The sequence below is a fragment of the Ovis aries genome, chromosome 5, assembly GCF_016772045.2.
Source record: "Ovis aries strain OAR_USU_Benz2616 breed Rambouillet chromosome 5, ARS-UI_Ramb_v3.0, whole genome shotgun sequence".
Lineage (NCBI taxonomy): Eukaryota > Metazoa > Chordata > Mammalia > Artiodactyla > Bovidae > Ovis > Ovis aries.
In genome coordinates this window covers 90,756,536-90,782,957 of record NC_056058.1, presented here as the reverse complement: position 1 = coordinate 90,782,957, position 26,422 = coordinate 90,756,536, and the positions used below count along the sequence as shown (strand labels likewise).

The window sequence follows — 26,422 nt, the reverse complement described above, 5'->3', positions numbered from 1 at the left end:
TTTGCATAATAGGATTATTTCCGGAAATGACTCTCTTGGCCCAAGATATGCCACCCTCTCAAATCATATTTGGGTCCTTTAAGCACTTGCAGTGTGCTTTGCAATCGTTTTCATTCATTATCCACTCAGTTGTTCCATCATTACTCTGATACACATAGACATTCGGCTACACAGTGGGTATTAGGTAGAGGTAGAACTGAAAACCCCAGGACAGGGAGCAAGGCCCAGTGTGGTCTCTCCTTGGCCAAATTCCATTTTGGACAGCTCTCATTGTTTTTCTTCAATGTGTGAGGTTTAATTGCTTATCTCTCAGCATAAGGCTCAATTGGTAGGAGTTTGTGTGAGGAGAACCATTTGCCCTTTCCTGAATTTAAAAAAAAAGCATCATTAACAATTTATTTTCCCTAGCAAACCACACTGTAAATGTGGTATAAAAAGTATTGGTTTTGACTGCACGGTTTTGCCCAGGCTAGTCCCTGATTTATGTCATGACCTCGCAAAAGCCTCTCGTGCCCGCCTGGCCACAAAGCTTGATTATTTTGTAATTCGATCTTAGTGGGGATTCCAGCCGTGCTTCCCTGCTCGTGGGCAGCAGAATGTGGCAGCCTGCCTGCTCACTTGCCTGAGCCGCTATGATCAGATTATGCCTTCTCAGCATTTCTTACACTGGCTGCCTGCATTGAAGTTCAGAGAAGCTTGAAGTCAGCCCACTTGAGTTTTACAGCCCTTAAGAGAAACAGAATAGGAGGTACTAGAGCGCTCATGGAATCTTGGCCTCACACGTGCCTACTGGTAAGAGAGTCAGAAAGTCACTCCACACTGATTATCCCTTGACTGTTGATAAAATTTTCATTTCATCGTGCAATTTCCAGAAACCATGTCTCCAACTTTAATGTTATTTTTAGGGCTGTCATTGGGGTTTTAACTTTCAGCATTTAGACATTCCCATAACATGTGAAGGATCTTCATAAAAGATAGGAAACTTCGGCCTTTTTTGGGGGGGGGGGTGCTGTTTGTTGCTAATAACATACCATTACAGGGCATCATAATTAGCAAAGCACTCTTCTCTCTGTATTATTCTTTCTGCCAAGTATTTACAGGATGATGATATTTGTCAACGTCAATAGATAACATGACTGCATCCTGTTTAGGTCATGGAGGAGAACAGAGTGTCCACCCTGGCCCTGTGACGTGACATGGAAAATTCAGAACCCATACTGCTTCCACTTCCTTCATCCAAAATGTTAATTGGGCACCAAGAATGTGCAGGCCCGCCGTGACGCACCGGAGATACAGTGCTGAGCTGCGTACAACAGCCCCTGCCCTCCTGAGTTGACAATTTCCAATTTGAAATTAAAGCTCTTACATAGTACATGCATTTAGAAGCTTTGAAAAAAATCATATATAGTAGTTCCAGATTTTGTAAAATATGAGCCAGAGAGACTGAGTGTTGGAATGGACCTCAGAGAGAATCTCACAGAGCCTCCTTCCTCATTCAGTGCAAAAATCCCCTCGGTGGGGTTTGTGCATAGGAGTGAACAAAATACGCAATTCCTGTTTCATTGTTCAGAAATAAAGAGATCGTGATTGCGGGTTAAGATATAATCTACACTCCAACCAAAGCTCGATTAAAACAGTTTTGTTTTCTGACATTACCATTCATACGTTCGGCAGGCCAGCAAGAAAGCTGGGAAAATGAAGCATAAACAATGTGGTGCCAGTTTGCTTTAAAATCCCTAATATATGTTTTGTAAACAAAGCTTATAAAACTTAGTACTCTACTAATTAAATAACAAGAAAGATTTTATGAATACATGAAAAGCCAGAATTTAAAATGCCTTCAGGGGAACAGGTGCTGTAATGACATCACTGTGGGTCACATAGCCCAGCCCCCCCAACCCTTGATACTTACATTTGGTCATAATGGAAAGAAATTGATTCCAAATGTGTTTTCTTGACCTCCTTCTCCATTCATGTTAGTGCCTAACCTTAAATGATGTTTCTACAATCTCGGTTGTATTTACAGTAATTATATGCATAATGTAGCATATTATTGTCCGGACTTCCTGTTTAATCAGTACAGAGCTTCTTACAAGTGCAGCTGAAAAGGGCAAACAAAATTAAAGCTTTATATACCAAAACAAGTTTGATTTGCTAAGCTCCCAGCATTCCAAAGTACACAAATTTGTTCCACTAAGTTTTCCGATGGCTTGCAGATGGGCAATGATTAATCAGAGAGCTAACTGTGAAGTAGTTTGCAATTAAACTGGAAAGCTCTGAAGCATGCTAATTGAATCAGAAAATTAGAGACACTGAACAGTAATTGGCTATTTCTCATGCAGCAGGTGCCAGGCCACTCATCTGTGGAACAAGGTATTTAAGGCACATTAGCACTAGTAAAAATACTTCTTGATATGGAACAGTTAGATTTTCTGCTCATTTTCACCATGGATGTCAAAACATACAGCTGTGCTATCTGGTACTTGCAATTCGTGTTTGAAGAATTCAAGTTAGGTAAACATATGGGAAAGAAGTGCTGGGCATCCTCTAAGTGCACAAGAAACATTTTAGAAGTGAAACCGAAAATGAGGGGCTGAGGCTCTGTTTTTTCCAGCTCAATCACTTTTGCTTTCTTATCATACAGATTTAGAAGTTGAAATTTTCTGTGTAGTGTTAGTTTAAAGCAACAACAGTATAAATCTAGCACTGCTGTGAGCTTAGTAGATACATAAAGCCGATTCATATCATGTCTCAGCATGAGTTTATCTCTTGTAATTAGTACCGCCATTTTATAGAGTGCGCGCATGCTATGAAAGTTTGTTTGCCATGCCAACAGGGACCAGGACGAGTAGTTTTTCTTTAGTGGAACGAACCCCTGTAACCTAACCAGTGGGTAACCAGGCCAGAAGGGGACTTAATAATTTCAATTGTAGATTTTTTTTAATAATAATTATTTTCAGATCATTAAGGGTGGGGCTTATGCTTCTGTTTCCCATTACTTTAATTAGAGTTCAGTATTGTTATAAGAAAGTGAAAGTATGAAAGAAAATTAAAATGTACTAAATTATACTGTGTTGGGAAGCAGAATATTACAATATTCGCATGCTAATCTTATTACTTAGCAGATGACTGCAGAAAATAGTGAGTTTGAACCAAGAGACATAAATTATACATTATAAATTGTAAACAGTGCATAGGGGATATGTTATAACTGTGTCTCATTTAAATTGAGGCAGGGAGTTTTTTCTGCACGAATAATGTTCCTTCATTAAGTTTTAAAGTCTCTTTTATAATGTTTTATTAAGAACATTTGGCAACATGTTACCAAAAAAAGGTTTCAAGTGGAACACACAGGTTTTCTAAAAGTATAGCACACTACAGACATAACCTTTATGTCCCTAAGCTATAGGTTTTTTTTTTAAGTTAAAGCAAAAGCTGCTGCTTTGGTAGGCCTCCTTCCCCACCCCCCATAAGCCATGTACATTTTGCATTCTTTAGTTTGGAAAGCAGTTCTGAAGCATTTACATGATCAATGTCTTTTGCTTGAGGGATAAAGTTTGCTCTTCCATGGACAAGTGAGAACATATTGATCATTTTATTCTATTTGCTATTTCTAAATTCAATATACCTCTTGAGTCGATAAGCGAGATCGAGAGCATATTCTTTTTTTGTGTGTGCCTGGTTGTAGCTTGTTCTCAAGATTCAAGATACATTTTTGATTAATCACGAATGCTCTGAGGTCATGGAGAGCAAATGTGTTTGTGGAGTGTCAGCTGATGCTGTCAGATAAATGTCTTAAGCTTAGCCAGGGTTCATGCCCCAGCTTTAGGCTGTGCCAAATGTCTCCCCTTGTTGAGGAAGATAACAGCTACACTAGAGGCGACTGAGCTGTTTGTTCACTGAAAGGGCTGACCTTGCCATATGGGGCTACAGTCAGGTGAAAGAAAGAGTGTAGATGTTTTAATTGAAACTTTACAAATGTAAACTTTTCATTTGATTCAGATGATCTTGGTATCCACTAATTTACATTCTGGGCCTCATATCTAGTCTGATTCTAACTCTGTTTCTTCAGTGTTTCCGATCAGTCTCCCTGGGATGAAAAATTTCTCCAATATTGTTCTCATGTGTTCTGAGAGTATTTTGGCACCAGCAGTGGGTTATTAAAACACTGCAAAAGCATGAAAATGCTTATTAGGATAAAAGAGATCTATTTCTCTCTAGATATACATAGTAGAAATTCTTCTCTTCTTGCTTTGTAGGGTTGTTTATGGTTTGTTTTTGTGTTTTGTTTTGTTTTTGTTTTTTTTTACCAAATCGGCAAAATAAAAATATGGTCTGGGCAGAAAGGTCACTTGTGTTAATGACCCTTGTCCATGTACCCTCTTATCTTCAGAGGACTCATTTAATCACATTTACCCCCACTTACAGTAATTTGTCTTCTTTTACTAGACAGAGTCTATAAATAGGAATAATGACAAACCTAAACTAACACCTGGAGAATGCTTTGCTTTGTACCAAGGCTTTCTCTGTTTGAGACTAAAGGTGGTCTGATTCATCATATGGTGATGCGTAAATAAATGAACTCTCTGTGGGCCGTTTGTGGGCATTTGCTGCAGAATACCTTGCAAAAAAATAAATAAGTACCTCTCTCCCATCTTATCCCAGTTTGTTCTTTTCTCTAAAGAAGCTGGTCTACTTTTCTTTCCTCTCAGTAACTTCCTACTGCCATGGGTAACTCACCAGTGCTAATTAGACAAAATAATGCTGCTAAAAAAAAAAAGAAGAAGAAGAAATAACACATCTGTCATGAACTCCCACCAGATCTTTTGGAAATGAGACATTTTAAATATTTTATGCTGAACACAAAATATCTTGAGGAAATAGTTTTCTATTCCGTATCCCAAAACAAAACCATCAGTGTGCTGCTTAAAAACATTCCACTTTATTTAAAATTTCCTCACACTTGAAATGCAGGTCCTACTGGCTGCACAGGAAATCCAGATTGTAAAGTAGAAAAAACTTAATGGAACTAGAATAAAATGAAAGATACAATTTTAGTTTTGAAAACCTTGCCTTTATCCAGTGGTACTAGAAAAATGTTCCGTTTCAGTATCTAGAGACAACTGTGTTTCGTGTGTGTTTGTATAACTGAGTAAAATGAAGTTTGGTTTCCTTTGGTTTTTGCAATGGCTAAAATGACTGACAGACCATGTAGAAATGAAGGAGACTGAGATAACGTCCATAGTCACACATTAAGCTTCTGGTAGCGCGATTACATGAGCGACTTCCTTTCCCTTTTCACTTTCATGCACTGGAGAAGGAAATGGCAACCCACTCCAGTGTTCTTGCCTGGAGAATCCCAGGGACGGGAAAGCCTGGTGGGCTGCCATCTATGGGGTCGCACAGAGTCAGACACGACTGAAGCGACTTAGCAGCAGCAGCAGCAGCAGCAGCGTGATTACAACTGAAGCAACTTAGCACACACGCAGTGTGATGAAAAAAGGCAAATCTGAGTGTGATTTTCTATAGTTTTCTAAATTATCTAAAGATTAGTAGTAGCTAATGCCCAACCTCATACTTGCAAATCATAGTTCACATGTAAATAAGGAGATTTTTTTTTTTTTTTTTGCATTCTCTTTTCTTCACATTTAAGCACAGTTTAGTTCTGGACTAAATTTTGTAGTTATTAGTATCTTTAAGTATTCCTTAGCCATCATCCTTTTTCTGTCTTCTTTCCTTTATTAATAAATGCTTTATATGTACTAGAACATCAGTGATGCAGGCCATATTTTTGTCACACCTTTTTCCAAAACTGCTGTGCAAATGTGGTTAACCCTTTAGTTCATATTGTTCTTAGGTCCATCACTTTAAAAATATTGAACACAGTCATGCCCAGGCCAGATCCTTAAAGAGATTTGGAACTGTTTTATTTTTCATATGTAAGTATATTCATAATTTAGAACCAATAATTGATTATGAAGTAATTAAATACTTCCTAAAGAGTTGGAGATAATTCTCAGCCCAACTCAGACCCACAGGGAATGGTACACCGCTCATCAGCAAGACTCACTCGCCTCTTCCTCAAAGCCACTGTCTCCTGAGACAGTACTTAGTACTGTGCCTACACGCTTACCCATCCTTTCCACTGAAGTAAAAAAGCGTTAGTGCATCTCTAACAGTTCTACTTTTCTTCACACTGCCTTCTACCCTGAGCCTTTTCTAAATTAGTTCTTTTCTTCCCATTTAAAGTTTAAATGATCATTTATTTTACTCCCAATCCGTCTAAAAGTAAAAGTCAGCTCATGAAAATGGTATTCTCCCTGAGCTTTGAGTCTCTTACTCAGTTTAACAGCTTATTTGAAAAATTACTGGAAAATTCTGGAAAAAATAAGTTACAAATCCGTTTTTTTTCTACAAACCAAATTTTGCTTTATTTTTTAATAACGTCTAAAGACTGATGGTATTTTCAGTTTCTAGTTATAGCTGTAATTCCCACTTTTTACTAATCAGATTTGGGGGATGGTTTTAATTATACATAAAGGTCTTTAAGGAGTTCAATCTTCAGCTTTTATTATTTGCCATTTAGAAGAAACTCTCAAGTAACACAGTAATTCTACTTTAGCTTACTTTATCAGCCAAAATTACTTTTTTATACTTGGATTTTTGTCTTTATTCTTACTTCAGATAGCAAAAACTGAATGTTGGGCTTTTGTCTCTCTATTACAATTCTTATATTCCAAACTTTTTAGTTGTTTAAAAGGCTAATAGTAAAATTGTTATTGACCATTATTTCCCAGTAACAATTGATATAACACTAATAATGACAGTATGAATTCATTTTGTTAGACTAATTTGGCTTCTTCAAGATTCTGGAGGATTTGAAATTACTAGTCCTATCAGAGAAAGTCTATGCAAAATGTCTTATTTTAAGGGTTTATAATGCTTCCCATACTAATGAGGAAAACAATTCATCATTTTCAAGTGTGTAATCAGTGTCAGTAGTTTGTACATCACAGTGAAAGTCCTGAAACAGTGGCATTCTGGATGCTCCTGTGAGGAGCAAAAAGAAAATTTCTTTCCTCTTGTAAAGCACTTTTTCAAGAATTCAAATAAGAAAAAATATATAGTACAATTACTTTAAATAGCAGAGTCGTGAATGAAAGTAGTGTGGATCTTTTCAGCATTGTAAAGTACTCAATCACCGTTGCATTTTTTTATATAAACAGAAGACTGGGTATAATTCTTGAGAAAATCTTGCCCTTTCTAAACTTATAATTTTTGCATATTTAGAAATGTACATGTTTATAATCTTCCATTATGCATTATACATAACTAAGTACAACAAATATGAAACTGTCTTTAAATTGTTTCTGCAGAAATATTCATTTTGTAGGAATTAAAACAGTCTGCTGGTTTTTGGTTTTTGTTTTTTTTTTAAATGACACTGAGAGCATTTCTAAGTGGAACTCACAAGTCTTGATCGTGATAAGTATATTTCCTTCACCTTCAGAAAAAGGCTCCTTAAATTACTTCAGCCTTGAAAATCCATAGATTTACTCTCCACAGACCAAGGAAACAGAAAGGAACAGAAAGAAGGCAAGTGATGCCGAAGCAGGTAGAACAAGAAGAAGATAAAGGCGAAGGCCAGACTGTTTGGGGACCTCTAAACCCAGAAACCACCCTTCTGTTTTGCTCTGAGGCCAGTGAGATGCCACTGGAGGACCTCAAATTACAGAGTGATGGTATCTGATCACAGAGAGAAGGTAGACTGGTTGGGGAGCAAAAATGTAAGGAGCTGGCCACTTAGGAAGCTATTGCAGTAGCCTGGGCAGGAGATGACAGTGGCTTGAACGATAGCAGCGGTGGAGATAGGAAGGAGCGACCAACATGTCTGAATCACTTAGATGTGGGAGGTGCCTGCAAGTGAAGGGATGAAGGGTGAGTCTCCATTTCTGGCTTGAACGTCTGGGTGAGGTCAGTTACTGAGATGGGGAAGTCTGGGAGACGAAGAGATTTGGGAATGATAATCGCAAGTAAAATGTTGACATTTGACCATACTCTATTTTTTAATCTTTAAACATTTATTGAAGAAAACATTCTGGAGATCAGAGATGGGTTACAGGGCAAAAAAGAAAAATAGCAAATGCATGACATTAAAGTTTTTCTTTCATCAGCATAGGAGACTTCTAACTATAAGTGAACTAGAAGTTATTCAGCTAGAAGGTGCGGATCTAACAGTGTTTGATGAATATTTAAAACTCACCATTGACTAACATTAACATTAGGGCTTCCCTGGTGGCTCAGAGGGTGAAGAGTCTGCCTGCAATGCGGGAAATCCAGGTTCGATCCCTGGGTTGGGAAGATCCCCTGAAGAAGGAAATGGCAACCCACTCCAGTACTTTTGCCTGGAAAATCCAATGGACAGAGAAGCCTGGTAGGCTGCAGTCCATGGGGTTGCAAAGAATTGGACATGACTGAGGGACTTTCACTTCACTATTGACTAACATAGGCTATTCAGTTCAATTCATTTCAGTCACTCAGTCATGTCCAACTCTGCAACCCCATGGCCTGCAGCACACCAGGCCTCCCTGTCTATCACCAACTCCCGGAGTTTACTCAAACTTATGCCCATTGAGTCAGTGATGCCATCCAACCATCTCATCCTCTATCATCCCTTTCTCCTCCCACCTTCAATCTTTCCCAGCATCAGGGTCTTTTCAAAAGAGTCAGCTCTTCGTACGAGGTAGCCAAAGTATTGGGAGTTTCAGCTTCAACATCAGACCTTCCAATGAATATTCAGGACTGATCTCCTTTAGGATAGACTGGTTGGATCTCCTTGCAGTCCAAGGGACTCTCGAGGCTTCTCCAACACCACAGTTCAAAAGCATCAATTCTTCGGCGCTCAGCTTTCTTTACAGTCTGTAGGCTGTACGCATCCTCAAATTTAGCCGCTTCTCACTTGTGCAGATTTCATGCCAGTTGTTCACATCAGCTGTTTGCCACTGTGATGGAGACAGTTTTTCAGTAGCCCGCACATAACTTTAAAAGCAAGTTCTCATTCGAACTTACAGTTGCGGGGGGGAAGATTGGTAGAAGGGATAGCTGGGGAATTGGGGATGGACATGTACAGACTGCTGTATTTGAAACAGATAACCAGCATGGACCTACTCTATAGCACATGGAACTCTGCTCGATGTTACGTGGCAGCCTGGATGAGAGAGTATTTTAGGGGAGAATGGATACATGTACATGAATGGCTGAGTCCCATCACTGTTCACCTGAAACTGTCACAACATTCTTTGTTAATCGGTTATACCCTAATACAAAATAAAAAATTCAAAAGTTTGTGATTACTAAAAATAGAGATATTTCAGAGATTAGAAAATAAAAAGCAAGTTCTCTTTCTCTGGATTTCTTTTTTAAAGAATTTTAATGACATTTTAGTAAGAATCCACAGCTTAATGTTACCTTACAAATTTAGGAATTCTGTTTTATGCAGTTTATTTTTTCCCCCAGTGGCTAAGTAATCCTTTGCCAAAAGAGTAACCCAGTCAAACTTGGGGGAGAAAAGAGTCTCTTATACCTTTTGTCACTTAAGTATGAAGAAAAGATGTTCCCAGATGCTACCTAATTCTTCCCACTTCCGTGATAGCAGTTTTACCATTTTAGTGTTGTGGTACAAATGTTTGAAAACCATATCCTTCGACTGTTGAGCATCATCACCTTTTTAAAAGGTAACATTTGTATGTTTGGTGTATTGTTCATATACTTTGGCAGACTAGTTTGTTTTTATTTTCATTTTTTATGTGGTGGGGAATACAGCAGTAATAAGGAAAACCTAATTGGGAAGGGACAGATTTGGTATTTTACTTCAGACATACAAAGCGTTTACATAAAAAGGTTGTGATCAGCATTTGCACCAGCATGGGTAGACCTAGAGACTGTCATATCGAGTGAAATCAGACAGAGAAAGACAAGCGTCCCATGGTATTACTTACATGTAGAATCTTAAAAAATGGCACAAATGAACTTATATCCAAAGCAGAAAGAGTCATGGATGGAGAAAACATGGTTATGGGGGAAAAAGGGAGGGGAGGGAGAAATTGGGAGATTTGGATTGACATAGCACTATGTATAAAATGAAAAACTAACCAGGACCTACTATATAGCAGAGGGAACTCTGCTCAATATTGTAATGGCCTATATGGGAAAAGAATTTTAAAAAGTGGATGTATGTATAACTGATCATTTTGCTGTATAGCCAAAACTAACACACCACTATAAATAAACTATACTTCAATAAAAAATTTAAAAAACAAAAATAAAGTTATGATCCCATCAGCTTAATTTAGATACTTAAATATTTAGAGAATATGTAAATATCTTATTTAGAGAATACCAGTGTTATCCAAAGTCATTACTCAAACATTGCAAACATTTTTATGTAATTATCAGCTTGTTTTTGTGAACATCAAATTACAGGCCCATCCGGTTTCCCCCATGGCAGATTGACAGACCTGGTAGATGGAGTAGATGCGTTGTATACTGATGCTAGTAAAGCTATCCATTGTCTCATTCATGGCCTGATGATCTATAATAAGGAGGAAACACGATGAATGATGAGATTAAGAGAGAAGACTTTGATAAGAAGCGGGCCTTACCAAGTGTGATGATAGAGGAGAACAAAATTCGGAGTGAAGTGAAGTTGGGAAATAGCCCCAGGTGTATAGACTTAGGTTCCCTGTTCCTAAAACTCAAAAAAAGAAAAAAAAAAAAACCACAGTTAAATAACATCTTACATGTATTGAATTAAATGGATTCAAATTTTCATTTTCTTCTGTCTAGCTGTCTATTGGTATTTGGGGAAGTTCTTGATTTTCTCCCCACCATGTTGCTTTTTAAAAGCCCTGTCGCTCTTTTCCGGTTATCGCTGCGTAGGGAACTATGAGCAGCAAAGTCTCCCGTGACACCCTCTACGAGGCGGTGCGGGAAGTCCTGCACGGGAACCAGCGCAAGCGCAGAAAGTTTTTGGAGACGGTGGAGCTTCAGATCAGCCTGAAGAACTATGACCCTCAGAAGGACAAACGTTTCTCGGGCACCGTCAGGCTTAAGTCCACTCCCCGCCCCAAGTTCTCCGTGTGTGTCTTGGGGGACCAGCAGCATTGTGATGAGGCCAAGGCTGTGGATATCCCCCACATGGACATCGAGGCACTGAAAAAACTCAACAAGAATAAGAAACTGGTCAAGAAGCTGGCCAAGAAATATGATGCCTTTTTGGCTTCAGAGTCTCTGATCAAGCAGATCCCCCGAATCCTGGGCCCAGGCCTGAACAAGGCTGGCAAGTTCCCTTCCTTGCTGACCCACAATGAGAACATGGTGGCCAAAGTTGATGAAGTGAAGTCCACAATCAAGTTCCAGATGAAGAAGGTGCTGTGTCTGGCAGTGGCTGTTGGCCACGTGAAGATGACAGATGATGAGCTTGTGTACAACATCCACTTAGCTGTCAACTTCCTGGTATCATTGCTCAAGAAAAATTGGCAGAACGTCAGGGCCTTGTACATTAAGAGCACCATGGGCAAGCCCCAGCGTCTGTACTAAGGCACAGCTTAATAAACCATACTAAACCATCAAAAAAAAAAAAAAAAAGCCCTGTCAACCAAACTCCTATTCCCATTCCTTTGTTATCCTTATACAGTGGGAACAGGCATCTGCTCTGCTTTTGAAGATTCTAGTCCTTTATGCCCTACAAAGAAAATACCATTGACTCAACATAGTCTTAATATTTCTGTATCATTTTTCAAATTAAGGTAACTTTATCTTATTAAAAAAAGAACAATCCCCCCAAAATTAAACTTAGTTGTAAAAAAAAAAACTAATATACAAAGAAATTAGTATAGAGTCATGAGTATCTAATGTAGTCTTTCTTTGTTCCTCCTTTACCATCTAAACTTTATCTCTTTGAGGTCATTGCATCTGGTCCCATCACTTCATGGCAAATAGATGGGGAAGCAGTGGCTGACTTTATTTTTCTGGGCTCCAGAAACACTGCAGATGGTGATTGCAGCCATGAAATTAAAAGATGCTTACTCCTTAGAAGGAAAGTTATGACCAACCTATACAGCATATTAAAAAGCAGAGACATTACTTTGCCAACAAAGGTCCATCTAGTCAAGACTATGGTTTTTCCAGTGGTCATGTATGGATGAGAGAGTTGGACTGTGAAGAAAGCTGAGTGCCACAGAATTGATGCTTTTGAACTGTGGTGTTGGAGAAGACTCTTGAGAGTCCCTTGGACTGCAAGGAGATCCAACCAGTACATCCTAAAGGAAATCAGTCCTGAATATTCATTGGAAGGACTGATGCTGAAGCTGAAACTCCAATACTTTGGCCACCTCATGCAAAGAGCTGACTCATTTGAAAAGACCCTGATGCTGGGGAAAATTGAGGGCAGGAGGAGAAGGGGACGACAGAGGATGAGATGGTTGGATGGCATCACCGACTCGATGGACATGAGCTTGGGTGGACTCTGGGAGTTGGTGATGGACAGGCAGGCCTGGCGTGCTGCGGTTCATGGTGTCACAAAGAGTTGGACACGACTGAGTGACTGAATTGAACTGAACTGAGGTCAAAGTGATGTTTGAGTCTGTCATAGCTCAGTTCAGTTCAGTTGCTCAGTCGTGTCCAACTCTTTGCAACCCCATGGACTGCAGCACACCAGGCTTCCCTGTCCATTATCAATTCCCAGAGCTTACTCAAACTCATGTCCATTGAGTCAGTGATGCCATCCAACCATCTCATCCTCTGTTGTCCCCTTCTCCTCCTGCCTTCAATCTTTCTCAGCATCAGGGTCTTTTCCAATAAGTCAGTTCTTGGCAGGTGGCCAAAGTATTGGAGTTTCAGCTTCAACATCAGTCCTTCCAGTGAATATTCAGGACTGATTTCCTTTAGGATGGACTGGTTGGATCTACTTGCAGTCCAAGGGACTCTCAAGAGTCTCCTGGATACCATGATCTTAGTTTTTTGAATGTTGAGTTTTAAGCCAGCTTTTTCACTTTCCTCTTTCAGTTTCATCAAGAGGCTCTTTAGTTCCTCTTTGCTTTCTGCCATAAGTGTGGTATCATCTGCATATCTGAGGTTACTGATATTTCTTCTGGCATCTTAATTCCAATTTGTGCTTCATCCAGCCCAGCATTTCACATGATGTACTTGCATTTAAGTTAAATAAGCAGGGTGACAATATATAGTCTTGACGCACTCCTTTCCCAATTTGGAACCAGTCCGTCGTTCCATGACACTGTCATGTCTTGTCATTGTGAAACTCACCTCTGTATGCAAGTGTTTCATGAGTTTACTTATAAATTGACTCAATAAGTCAATGAATACCAATAACTAAATTATGGCTTTACTTTCAGAAATGTGTTGTTAAGAGTCCTAAGTTGTTAGCATCTCTCAAGAATTTTTTTTTTTTTCTTTTCTGGTACCCTTTTACCAGCCTTTCCCTCTCTCCCCCACCATCCCCCAGCCCCTGGCAACTCAACGTTTGTTTTCTTTTTTGTTCTTAAGACTCAACATATAAGTGATACCTTGCAGTATTTGTCTTCCTCTGCCTGGTCTATTTCACACAGCATGATGTCTTCCAGGTTCATCCATGTTGTCACACATGACAGAGTTTCCTTCTCTTAAGGCTGAGTAGTATTTCATTGTGTGTGTATATCCGTGTTGATGGGCACCTAGGTGGTTCCTGCGCCTTGGCTATTGTGAGTAATGCTGCAGTGAGCATTAAAGTAGATATCTTATCCGCACAGTGGTTTCCAGTTTTCCCAGCAGCATTACTGAAAAGATATTTCCCTTATTGTATATTCTTCACTCCTTTGCCAAAAATTAATTGACCGTATATATACATGGGTTTATTTCTGGACTCTGTTGCACTGATCTATCTCTTTTTATACCAACGCTGTACTATTTTGATTATTATATGTTCGTAATATATTTGAAGGGGCTTCCCAGATGGCGCTAGTGGTAATGCAGATGATGTAAGAGACCTGAGTTTGATCCCTGGGTGTGGAATCTAGGAGGGCATGGCAACCCACTCCAGTATTCTTGCCTAGAGAATCCCATGAACAGAGGAGCCTGGCGGGCTACAGTCCATAGAGTCACAAAGGGTTGGACACAAGTGACGTGACTTAGCACGCACGTATATAGCATCATATCATATGAAAATAAGGACAGTTTTGCTTCTTCCTTTCCAGGTTGGAGATCTTTTCTCTCTTTTCTTTGCCCAATAGCTCTGAATGGGACTTCCAGTACTCTGTTGACTACAAGTGGCAAGAATGAAAACCCTTGTCTTGTTTCTGATCTTAGGAAAAAAAATTTCAACATTTCACCATTGAGTATGATGTTAGATGTGGGCTTGTCATATGTGTTTATTATGTTGGAGTACATTCCATCTATACATAGTTTGTTGAGAGTTCTCAAAAGTATGCTGAATGACTTAACACTACCTGAGGCACTATAGGAGATTCTAGATATATAGAAATGGTAGATATAATTCTTATCCATTACGAGCTTTCAGTTTAAGGAAAATTCTAACGTTTACTTCAAGAAGTGCTAAACTGTCAGAAGGTAGGGAAATGAATAGGTTATCAAGAAGAGAGAGAGGGCAAAATAGAGCTTCAACCTAAAGGGAGGAATACAGGAGAAGAGAGGAAAGGAAAGCAGTTGAAAGGGTTAAAAAACTAACATTGCAAAAGATAAAGAGAAACAAGTAATGTCAAAAACCTATTCACTGCCAGTTTTATAGATACAGCTCATGACCATGAACTGATATAACAATGGAATAACTCTTTATGTTGGGTGTTGTCTCAGAGCATGGATTGCGATATGAAGTTTACAGACACATTTCTGGACTCTAAAAGGCTAAAAATTCAAACTTTCCTTTTATGAAACACAAATTATACCACATTTCTTATATTTACAGCTCATGAATAAAGTTTATTTTAAAGATTTTTGGTCTATTGTCCATTGATAATCCATGTACGTGGTTAGCAGCATTTACTGATGGTCTGCTGTATCTAACCACCACACCATGACTGGAGCCTTAAGTTAAAAGCTCCTAAACTGACAGCTTTGAACCAAATTTGAAGAAAGTCAGGTATATGCATTGTTGAGTAGGAAGGTAAGCATTCCAGGAAACAGATGGAATATGGCAAGCACAGAACTGTAGAAGTGGTAACAAGGGAATAAAAATGAATTTTATTGATTTAGTTAGTACCTGTCATTTGTTAGAAGCTTACATAATCTTCTTTGGAATGGCCTATTAACACGGATTTAATGATAAATCTCCATTCCTCTATTAAATGAGCCAGAACAAGTAGTATTCAGTACATGTCCCTGTAAGAAAGGCTATAGCAACGTGGTGATAGTTTTATGAATTTCTACAAGTTGACCTAAGCACCAAGGGGTTTGGATTAGAGAAAAATACAGTCTACATATTTTTTCCTTTACAAGTTTCATAGTATGAAATGTGTATCCAGTTTTTCATGAACAAGCCTTTTTTTTAATCATCTTGACTGATTTATTTCTAATTATCAAAGCGGGCAATATGCCCTCCATATGTCATTCGTGTGAAATGACTGCGTGTACCCCGTATAAGATCTGGATGCAGAGGATCTATGAGTCTTACATTTATTCAAATGAAGACCGAAGTCTTTTAAGATACCCACCCAGGTATCTGGTGTAATCTTCTATCAGGATTGTATCTCTGTTGCAGTTTGTATGACACTACCTGTTCGGAATAGGATAAAGACTCACTGGTGACTGTCAGCGCTGTTTTCAAACTAAATATTCATCTAGTCCTTTGTGGCTACCATTTTTATCATGCATTCAGAACAGCTTCCCTTTGCTGATCTGCCATTTTCCTGCAAATCGCTGTTTCCCTTGTATGATTTCTAGTGAGACAAGCTTAGACCTGGCTGCCTTTCTCTCAGTAATAGAGAAAAGAAATGTCTCTGGTGCCCATGCTGCAAAGAACGTTGATTCATGTGTAAATTCTCATTTGGCCTTTGTATGCTTGGCCTGTGGAGAGTACACAGGCGGATAAAGACTCTGCGGGTCAGGGCTCAGGACGGACAGGTTTCTCCCATGGCTACAGCTGTTGTCACAGATTATCAGACATGCTATGATCTCTTATCGTTATTTATTTGCGGTTTTCCATGTAAAATAAGTGCTAACACAGGAAATGCTTCTGTATACGATACCGTGTACCTGTCCCGGTTTTGTTCTGTCAGCTCATGTTTTAACTCCTGAGGAGTGCTTTCTGTTTTCTTGAAGTTGGAACTGGTATCTTTCTGTTTCTGCCATCAGTGCTTCAGCTCCAGTGTATCTCTTTCACTTGATTCTACTAGCGTTGTCGTTTTTTCAAACTTGGTCGTTGTCCAGGTTTGTTGGGAACTGTAGATAATATCTCCATAACATACCCTATTAATCAAAGTAAATGTGAATTGCTGTGTGGGGTATGTATAGTGGCTTATAGACACTATGCAGAAATCAGATAGTTATATAAATCTATTTTATATAGCTGTTATCTGTGACTCGGTTTTTTTTTTAAGTAAAATTACTTAACATGCACTCATTATTGTCCACATTACTAAAAGAGATAAGCATGTCAAGATAAGATTCATGTCAATGTATGGCAAAACCAATACAGTATTGTAAAGTTAAAAATTAAAAAAAAAAGATAACAGGAAAAAAAAAAGAGATGAGCAAATCTGAATTTATAAGGTAAATCTCTGTATATATACAGTCCATTAAGAAATGTATTAATAAATCCCACAATGATATAATGCCTTCAGTCTACTTTATTGTGAAGGTTTTATAATATGTGTCATAAGGGTATACCTGGCGTACCTATTTCTGCAACTTTTATTCATTTGTGTAATTCATATTATATGTATATATTTTCACATTATGATCCATGTTACTTTTTTTAAAGCACGTTAGAAACCAAGAGTATAACACCTACCTTACTGGACTGACATTTATCAGAACGCTTGATTCATGAACCCTTCAGTAGGCTTTCCTCTTATTATAGTAAAATTAAGTGTTTTAAATAATACAGTTAGTATTTTAAAATCTTCCTTCATTTCTTTCAAAACGATTTCTTCGCTGGTGAAGACATTCTGTCCAGAAACGAATTTCTTTCACTTGGGCAAAAAGGTATGATTTCCCAGTGCAACTTTTGATATTGCAGTGGGAAAACAACCCACTGTTTGTTTTGTGTGTGTTCTTGTAGTTAAGCACAATTTATTGTCCCCAAAGCCTGAACTTTCCCTCCCTGTCCGCTTCCCCCTGCTGAAGCTCCACTGTGGTCTGGCAGGAGGCAGCCCTGCTCCGTTGTCACGAATGCCCTTGGACCAGTGTTTCCCTAACCAGCCCATCGTACGGCCTCTTTGGCATGGAGCAGGAGAGAATGGGTGTGTATATATTCAACCTACTTCTTTTTTCCCCTGACCAATTAAAATCACTTTACTCATTTTCTCCTATTTTTTTTTTCTTATCTCCTCTTGGCTGAAGTAATTCACTGAGTTTAGCCTAACTGGAAAATGAAAAACAAGAGGAAACTTCTAGATTTCTTTTTGGGGACAGGCACCACTAGCTCAGCTACCTTGCATGCCTGTGTGCTAAGCGCTTCAGTCATGTCCAACTCTTTGTGACCCAGTGGATGTAGCTCACCGGACTCCTCTGTCCATGGGATTCTCCAGGCAAGAACACTGGAGTGGGTTGGCACGCCCTCTTCCAGGGCATCTTCCCGACCCAGGGATCGAACCCGGGTCTTCTGCATTACTGGCAGATTCTTTACTGCTGAGCCACCAGGGAAGCCCTCAGGTACCTTCCTCAGCCCTAAATAGTAAGTGTGTCAAAAAGTTCCTATTGTGAGCCTGTGTAAACTGTTCAGTCCAGATAATCTAACCGTTCTATCACTTGATTGACTACGGTTGTCCATAGTATGGTTTCAACCAGGATAGGGACTAGGGAAAGCCCAGCTGAGGAATACAGAGATTGGCTGACACAGTAAGAAGACAGCCGTGGGTGAGACTCGAAGGTGAAGTTGTCGAGAGTAGTCTTGCTTAATCCCGTCTCTCTACTCAGTGATGCACTGGGTGGCTCTTGGGGGCTGGGGGGTGGAAACAGTGATTATATTGGAGATTTTCCTCTCAGTGTTCCTGTAACGCATGCAGAATTACGAGGAAGTCACATGCTTTTGTTTGCACAGTTGTATAATTGATGTCTACTAAGGACATTAGTTGGGATTCCCAGATAGTGCCGTGGTAAGAAGCATCTGCTTGCCAATGCAGGAGACACAGGAGGCGCGGGTTCAATCCCTGGGTCGGGAAGATGTGCTGGAGGAGGAAATGACACCCCCCTCCAGTATTCTTGCCTGGAAAAATCCCATGGACAAAGGTGCCTGGTGAGCTACAGTGTATCAGGTCACAAAGAGTTGCAGATGTCTGAGCAGCCGAGCACTCATGCATTCAAGGACATTAGTTAGGTGTGTATAAATATATTTCATGTGCATGGCATCCAGCATATAAATACAACACTTGAGTATAAGTATCAACAGTTGTGGCAATTTTCCTAAGAATATATCATATGCATCTGTGTTGAGAAAGGCATGCTATAATTATGACAATTAAAGACATTTAAAGGTAGCGAACAGATTTGTTTTTCTATATACTAATTTATTTACCCTGGTAGCTGAACTCAATACAGCATCTCCTTTTTAGTTTATCCATGAGGGGATATAGTGTGTTTCAATTTAAGCCCTTTTGATTGAATTTATAGTTTGTCTCCTAAAGATTTTTATAGGAAATGTCTAAGAACTGAACTCTATACTGAAAATTTAGTTTAAGCTATTTAGACTTTATAATGTTGCTGTAATGTGAAATGAATCCAGCAGGTGTGATTGTGAGGGTAATCATTGTCTGTGATCGGAAAGTCATTGACAATTAATATTCCTGTGTGAAATAGCCACTCTTGCCCGTTGTCTCCCAGGAGACATTTTCCCTAGTCAAGTCTCATTTCTCTCTCTTAATTCTTCTGTTCACTATGTATTGAACTTCTTCCTCTTACTTGGGGCTTCCCTGGTGGCTCAGTGGTAAATAATCCCCCTACCAACGCAGGAGACCCAGGTTCGAGCCCTGGGTCAGGAAGATGCCCTGGAGAAGGAAGTGGCAACCCACTCTTATCTGGAGAGTCTCATGGACAAAGGTGCTTACTCTCCCCGCCCACTGAGAACCTTGGCAAACCCATGGTCTTTAGGTCTCTCTAGTTCTCACTCCAGCTGCAGTCCTCCAACAGTCTGTTTCTTCCATTTAAATTCTTCAGGAAAAAAAATTTTTTTATTTTTCATCTCTTTGCTTCAGATCAGAGATGATGGTCCTTTGAGCTGGCTGCATCAGTGTCCATCCCTGGCCCAACCAGGTGCAGACAGGAGGCACAGGGTCATGTGATAGAAAAGGGATGGCCCCTGCTGTCCCTGGAAACAGGTCTATAAGTAATGCAGTTTCACTAAAAGGGGTGGTTGATGAGCACATGTTATGATTGGCACCTCTGGTATATAAGCTTTCTTCAAATGGAACATCAAACTACTAACAAGGCCTATTGCTTAAATGTCGCTTCCTCAGGGAAGCCCCAGACTAGATTGCATACGCGCTCCTAGTATTTGCTCTCCTAATACTCTGCATTTAATCATTATCATACTAAAACTCAACCATCGTTATTGTAATTCCTTATTCAGTGCCTCTCCTCTCACATAAACTCTAGTTTAGTGTGTGAAAACAGGGCCATATCTTTCTTGCTCACTGTTCTGTCTTGTACCTGCCCAGTTTCTGGCTCATAACAACACCCAAATGTTTGTTGTTTGAGAAATAAGTGCCTCAAACCTATAGGAATCAAGTGTTTCAAATCAGAAATTAAGTCATCTTAAAAACCAGCTTTCCTTCCTTCCTTCCTAAATGTCCGCATTTCTGGCAGTGATGTTCTCAGTGTGTGTCACACAGGTGCCGACTTACCCCCTCTTCATCCTCGCGTCGGTCACGTCGGCCGGCTCGCTCTTTCATCTGTCACTTCTGCGTTCCTGCTGCCTTAGTCCAGGTCTTCGTCACCTCCACCTAACTGGTTGTGTGGTTCCTAGAATCTCGCCCTTTATCATATCCTGCACAGCTTCCTAAAAAGCGGCTTTTCACACCTCTTTCTCTATGAAGAAAAAAAAAAAAACTTTGTTGGCTCCCCTTGAATGTAAAGAATGAAATCCAAATTCTTCAGTTCTTTGCTCTCTTGTTCCTGCTAAATCTCCGGTTAGGCTTGCTCCTACCATCCTGTATGAGCTGTTTCATGCTATCCAAAAGGTCTAACTCTGACCTCGGAATACCTTATTAGCATTTCTGTCCATTTTTTTGTTCTCTTAACCTCTTGTGTAACCCTCTTTCAAAACCCACTTCAATTTACCCTTTCTTCATGAAGCTTTCCCTCCTGCCCAGACCTCAGCAACCACTTCTTACTCTAAAGTTAGAGGACTTATGACCTCTGCCGTTCAGCTGGCCTTTAACACATGCCTCCTTATAATAACGTTTCTCTTTTTTGCATGTGCATAAATATTTTGCATGTGCATAACGTTTCTTGTTTTGCATGTGGATAGTGAAGAGGGTGAAATGCAGTCAGGCTTCCTTGGCTCAAATCCTGCCTCTGCAAGTTACTATCTGAGTAACTAAGCAAGTTAGTTAGCCTCCATAAACTTTAGCTGTGTCATCTCTAAGATGGAGACAGTAACAGTGCCTCCAACATGAGGGAATTCAGTGTAGCAATGCATCTAAAGCATAATAAGTGCTCAATTGAATTTTCTATAAAATCATTTGCACTTTATTGATTAATTGACCGTTTTCTGTTACCTGTCATGTGCTACACACTGTGCTAAATAGGTTCAGTATAAAGGGGTTAACCCCTTTATAAAGGGGTAAAACCTCTGCTCGCAAGGAAGTTGCCTCTGTTTTATCTCCCCATGGACCAGAAGCCCCTTGCCGTCTCATTCATAAAATTCATACATATTTACGGAATATCTGCCATCTTCAGAAGCCCCATGCCAAGCTTTAGGAGTTAAGCGGAGGCATGATATGAAGTCCATGACCTTCAAGACCTTCACAGCTAAAGCCCCTGCCATTGTACTTTGCACACAGTGAGAGCTTAGTAAGTGTTTATTGGCATCAGTGAGCATGGCAGTGATGATGAGGACTCCAGAGCACCACAATTTCTAGCCTCTCTTTAGAGCTGTTAACTTTATTTGGCTTCTTCATGTCTTCATTTTCCAGTGAATGAATGCCAGGAAGTCTTTTTCAATTTTTTTTTCTCTCCAATCAAGACTTAGATAATGTCTGCTTCTTTTGGTAGCTAAATATCCCCCAAACTCAAGCTTCTTGCTTCAGTGAGAAGATATTATGGTATTGCCAATGGAAACCACTTCACATTTGGGCAACATCATGATGTCTAGGTGGCTCAGATTCAAGTTTCAGTAGAGATTCTGGTTCCTGCACATTTGCTGTCAAAAACCACTTTATAGGAGCCAAACTGTGGAATCCTTCCAAGTGTTAGGCACTATTAGAAGTACCATTAAAGTATTGCAGAGTTTCAAAAGATTATGAAATTCTGCTTTTTTAATATAAAATGTACTATGGTACTTCCATAAAATTTAATCAATCCCTTATTTCTGTCATGGGGCTAAAGGCAATTAATATCTCTTTTTTTTTTATTTCTGGCATCACAGTTTTAGAGACAACTCCAGTTGAAACTTCTAAAATAATTTTATACTAATTTATAGAACAGTAGATATATAAAACAATTCTGAGAATAAAACCTAAAGAAGACGTGATTATTTCTGTGTATGACTTGTAGCTTAGTCCCCTCCCCATACTCTGTCCCTCTCTATTTCCTTGGTCACCTTGCAGGAAATAAGACACATTGACTTTTAACAGTTAAAATAAAGGTTTGTATAAGTTCAGAAGCTGTTTTAATTTATCATGAAATTTTACTCTAGTCAAGTCTAAAAAGGAAATAGTAACTAACTATATCTTCCTTACTTGAAAAGCAAAAGCACACATCTGAATAGCCATCTGAAAAGATATTTACCTTGTAATAAATACCAAAGAAATCATCACATAGTATTTATTTGTAAGCAAGCCATTATTTGTAAAGTTACTTGTTTGGTGTCTATTTCCACATTATACTGTATACTCCTAGAAGTCATTGAGCACGTGTCTTGTTAACCATCACATCCTCACTCCTGGAAAAAAAATGTTGGTTGAAGTTAAAATAAAATGAAATTACATGGATTCTTATCCAAGGAGCACTGACTAACATTATAGGCCACATATTCCATGAAAATATTATACAAAAATACAGTTAGCATTTCCATTTTTTTAGCTTTATTGAGGTATAATTGACAAATCAAATGGTAAGATATTTAAGGTGTACAATGTGATGATTTAATTTAATATACATAGTGAAAGAATTCCTCCTACCTAGTTAATTAACATATCCATCACCATAAATATCTTTTTCCTCTTTCTTTATGAGAGTATTTGTTACACTCTCTTGGCAGATGTCAATTACACAACTCAGTGTTATCAGCTATTATAGTCACCATGTTATATTAATACATCCTACCTGTTCATCCTAAAAGTCTGTACCCTTTTACCAACCTCTCTCTATTTCTTCTATCCCCCAGCCCCTGGCAAGTGCTTTTCTCCTGTTTTTATGAGGTGACTCTGTTAGATTCCACATGTAAGTGATACCAGGCAGTGTTTGTCTTTCCCTGTCCGGCTCATTTCAGTTAGCATACTGCCCTACAGGCCCATCCGTGTTGTCACAGATGGTAGGATCTCCTTCTCTCTCATGGCTGAAATAGTATTCCAATATAGGTACCACATCTCCTTCCTTCATTCATTGATGGGCACAGGTCAGTCCCACGTCTTGGTTACTGTGAACAGTGCCGCAGTGTTCACGGAAGCGCAGACGATCTTCAGTGCCCGGTTTCCTTTCCTGTGGCTATGTTTGGATTTTTAGGACTCTATGAAATGGCTGTTCTGACAGGTGTGGAGATGATATCTCATTGTGGGTTTGATTTGCATCTCCTTGATTATATTGAGTACCTTTTCATGTATCTGTCTACTTTGGGGAAATGTCTATTATGTTCCTCTGCCCATTTTTAATAAAATTTTTTTTTGGGGGGGGGGTTCGTTTTATGAGTTCTTTATGTATTTTGAATGTTAACCCTTTATGAGATATGTGACTTACTAACATTTTCTCCCATTTCGTAGGTTACTTTTTCATTTTGTTGGTGGTTTCCTTTGCTGTGAAGATGCTTTTTAGTCTGATGGAGTTAGTCCCCCTTGTTGACTGCTTTTGCTACTTTCACTTCTGGTATCAATCCGGAATAATCACTGCCAAGACCAGTGTCAAGGAGCTTACCCCCTGTGTTTTCTTAGAGTTTTAGGTCTTACATTCAAGTGCTTAATCCATTTGAACTGATTTTTGTATATGGTATAAAACAGAAGCTCAGTGTCATTCATTTCCTTGTGTCCGTTCAGTTTCCCAACCCATTTATTGAGGAGACTGTCCTTTCCCCATTGTATATTCTTGGCTCCTCTGTCAAAAAGAAATTTTTGTTGTATATGCATGGATTTGTTTCTGGAGTCTCTCTTCTGCTGATTTATTTTCCCATGATTACGCTAATATCATGCTCCTTTGATTTCTGTATGTTTGCAAGATATTTCTGAATCAGGAAGTATGATGGCTCCAACTTTGTTCTTCTTTCTTAGGATTGCTTTGCCTGTTCAGAGTCTTTTGTGGTTCTGTACACATCTTAGGATTGTTTGTTCTGTTTCTGTGAAAAGTGCCATTGAAATTTTGGTAGAGATTTCATTGAATTCATGGATTCCTCTGAGTGGTATGGACATTTTAGCAATATTAATTCTTCCAATCTATGAGCGCAGAATATCTTTCCATTTATTTGTGTATTCTTCAGTTTATTTCATCAGTGTCTACAGTTTTAAATGTATAAATCTTTTACCTTGTTGTTAAATTTACTGCTAAGTATTTTATCCTTTTCTGATGAAATCATAAATGAGATGATTTTCTTAGTTTCTTTTTTTGATATTGTTAACTTTTTTATTGATGATCAATCAAGGCCTATAAACAGGGAAAACAGACAAGAAATATAATACAATAAAAATAAAACTCTAAGGTAACATTAAATCATGGCTCAATGATGAGATTTCGATAGGAGATAACATTAATTTTTACCATGACTTACTGTAACTTTACTATAACCAAAGATGGAAAGATCTGGAAAATGGATAATTTAAATGTGCCCTAAACATATCTCTTAAATAGCATTTGTCTCAAACACATTTTTGACAGGAGTTGAACGTTGGAGAATCCAAAGGTAAAACCAGTGATGGGAGCCTTAGGTGATCATTTTTGTGTTCCTGACTAAAACAAATGCCAGACAAGCTAGAGTACAGTTGGTACTCTACTAGAAACATGGAGAAACATAACTGAAAATTGGATAGAAAGTCATTCAACCTTCACAGAGAATAGACTGGAGTCTCATACTAGCCTAGTAAAGATAATAGCCATTTATTTAATAAAACTCTGTGAAAAATGAGAGACATTGTTTTAAAGAAAATAGGACACATTATGTAGCAAATTAATTACTATTGTTTTTAGCAGAAAACTCCCTACATTAGTTTACTTTTCTAGAGGTGTAGTAGGAGTAGTCTCTCAGGTCAGTGGGGAAATACGTGATGCTCTCTCGTTTGCATTATAGGCAGAATTGATGTGTCTAAATATGACTTCTCGTATAACATTGAGATTTCATGTTAATGCCATTTATCACAAAGTACAGTTTGGAATAAGGCAAGTATGTCTTAGATTCCTTTCAAGGGGTCATTGGAACTGTAATCTCAAGGATAAACCCTGTGTCTTGTTTTTCTTTATACGCCCACTGCCCATGTGTCCAGTGTATACAAGGCACTTAGAAAATGTTTGGAGCTCTTTTAAGGTTATTATCCTTCAGCCTGTTTCTTCAAGACAACATTGTACTTAGGCTACAAGGTACTAAATTTTTTTTCAATTTAACATCTCTGTACTGTGAGGTAATCATCATTTTCATTTGTATTACATTATTTTCTATTGATTACTGACAAAATATAAGACATGTCATGGAAAATCATGACACCTCTAGAAGATAAGCAGGAAGGCCCAAGGGAACTTACTCTCCAGCTTTCTTCGTAGATGTTCAGTAGCTCAATGCAACATTGATCTTGCCTACCATACGTATGTCCCCGTCTTCCCACTTCTAGCACGTTCTTTCAGAGGACTGTAGCAGCCTCCCAACAAGTTCAGAAGGATACAAATTGGTTGGGAGTTGGTACTATTAACTGTGATCTGAGAAAGGCCACAGTTGCTATGGTATCAATATTCCATTTATCTTATCTCAGATCTACAGATATTGGAGAGTGTTAACTTACTCCTGTATCAAATTCTCAGTCTTCTCTCTGACATATGGAAGTCACACCTTTTACAGAAGCTCATCTTCCGTATCCGCAGTTCACACTTACTGAGGCATGACGTACGCAAATAGTCAGCAGCTAACCCCTGGCTAGGAGAAGGGATGGTGTACAAAAATGAAAACATACCTGCATGGTCCCTGACCTTACATAGAGCCCTGCTAAACCTTACCGAAACACAGGACTCTCCCGAACTTAAAGATTTTTTTCTACCATATAAGTGATTATACAGGGGCCTAAAGCTGCCTCCCTGAACGAATTTCAAAGAATCCGCTGTATAGTATTATAGATAGTTTTGGTCTTTCTTTCTGGGTGAGAAACAAAAGAAAAATGTGTAGAGTGTTCTGTTTGTGTTTGTTTCTATTTAAATGTGAAAATACGTTGAAAATCAAAATAGTGAACAGTGTCTTATTTCTTCTTTTTACCGTACTTTTGCAAAATGAATGTGAATTGTACATGAGTCCTTAAAATTATTTCTGTGGAATAGAAATAGCTCTTTTTAGTGAGAACCCTGTTAATACAGAAGCTATAAAGTGGTATTGAATTCCATTTTTAAGCAAATACACAGTGAAAATTATGTTTCTTATACTTTCAGAAGCTTTTAACAATCATATTTTTTATGATCATTTTACTGGAATGATTGGGTTACTGAGACTAACAGGCTTATCAGCAGGTTAGAAGCAAAACCTGCATTATCTTGTCATTTTTAGTATTTGGAACTTTGCATCTACATTTTTCAAAAAGCATTTAAAGAATTTTTTATTTTTTTATTTTTTCATAATAGTATATTTCTTTCTCTGGAA

At 38.7% G+C, this 26,422-nt stretch overlaps 2 protein-coding genes across 16 annotated transcripts in view; both read left to right on the top strand.

Moving 5' to 3' along the window:
* The window catches only part of ARB2A (ARB2 cotranscriptional regulator A), a 407,046-nt gene that overhangs the window by 351,050 nt on the left and 29,574 nt on the right, over positions 1–26,422 (top strand). For 2 of the 15 annotated variants that reach the window (XM_060415999.1, XM_060415996.1), the window contains one exon: positions 23,367–26,013. The exons of 10 other annotated variants lie outside the window; for them this stretch is intronic. In XM_060415999.1, the coding sequence (XP_060271982.1) occupies positions 23,367–23,542 (176 nt within the window). In that variant the 3' untranslated portion in view covers positions 23,543–26,013. Of the gene's footprint in view, positions 1–1,151; positions 4,660–17,355; positions 17,534–23,366; positions 26,014–26,422 lie in introns of those variants that run through there. 3 more of the 15 variants (XM_015096196.3, XM_060416004.1, XM_042250752.2) reach the window with 2 other exon arrangements.
* On the top strand, positions 10,913–16,753 carry LOC101107597 (large ribosomal subunit protein uL1). The gene has a single exon (XM_042250756.2). It carries the CDS (start codon positions 10,945–10,947, stop codon positions 11,596–11,598), a length of 654 nt encoding a protein of 217 aa, XP_042106690.1. The 5' UTR covers positions 10,913–10,944; the 3' UTR covers positions 11,599–16,753.

Coding starts and splice junctions, on each gene's coding strand:
- LOC101107597 (XM_042250756.2), top strand. CDS start 10,945: ATGAGCAGCAAAGTCTCCCGTGACACCCTCTACGAGGCGGTGCGGGAA.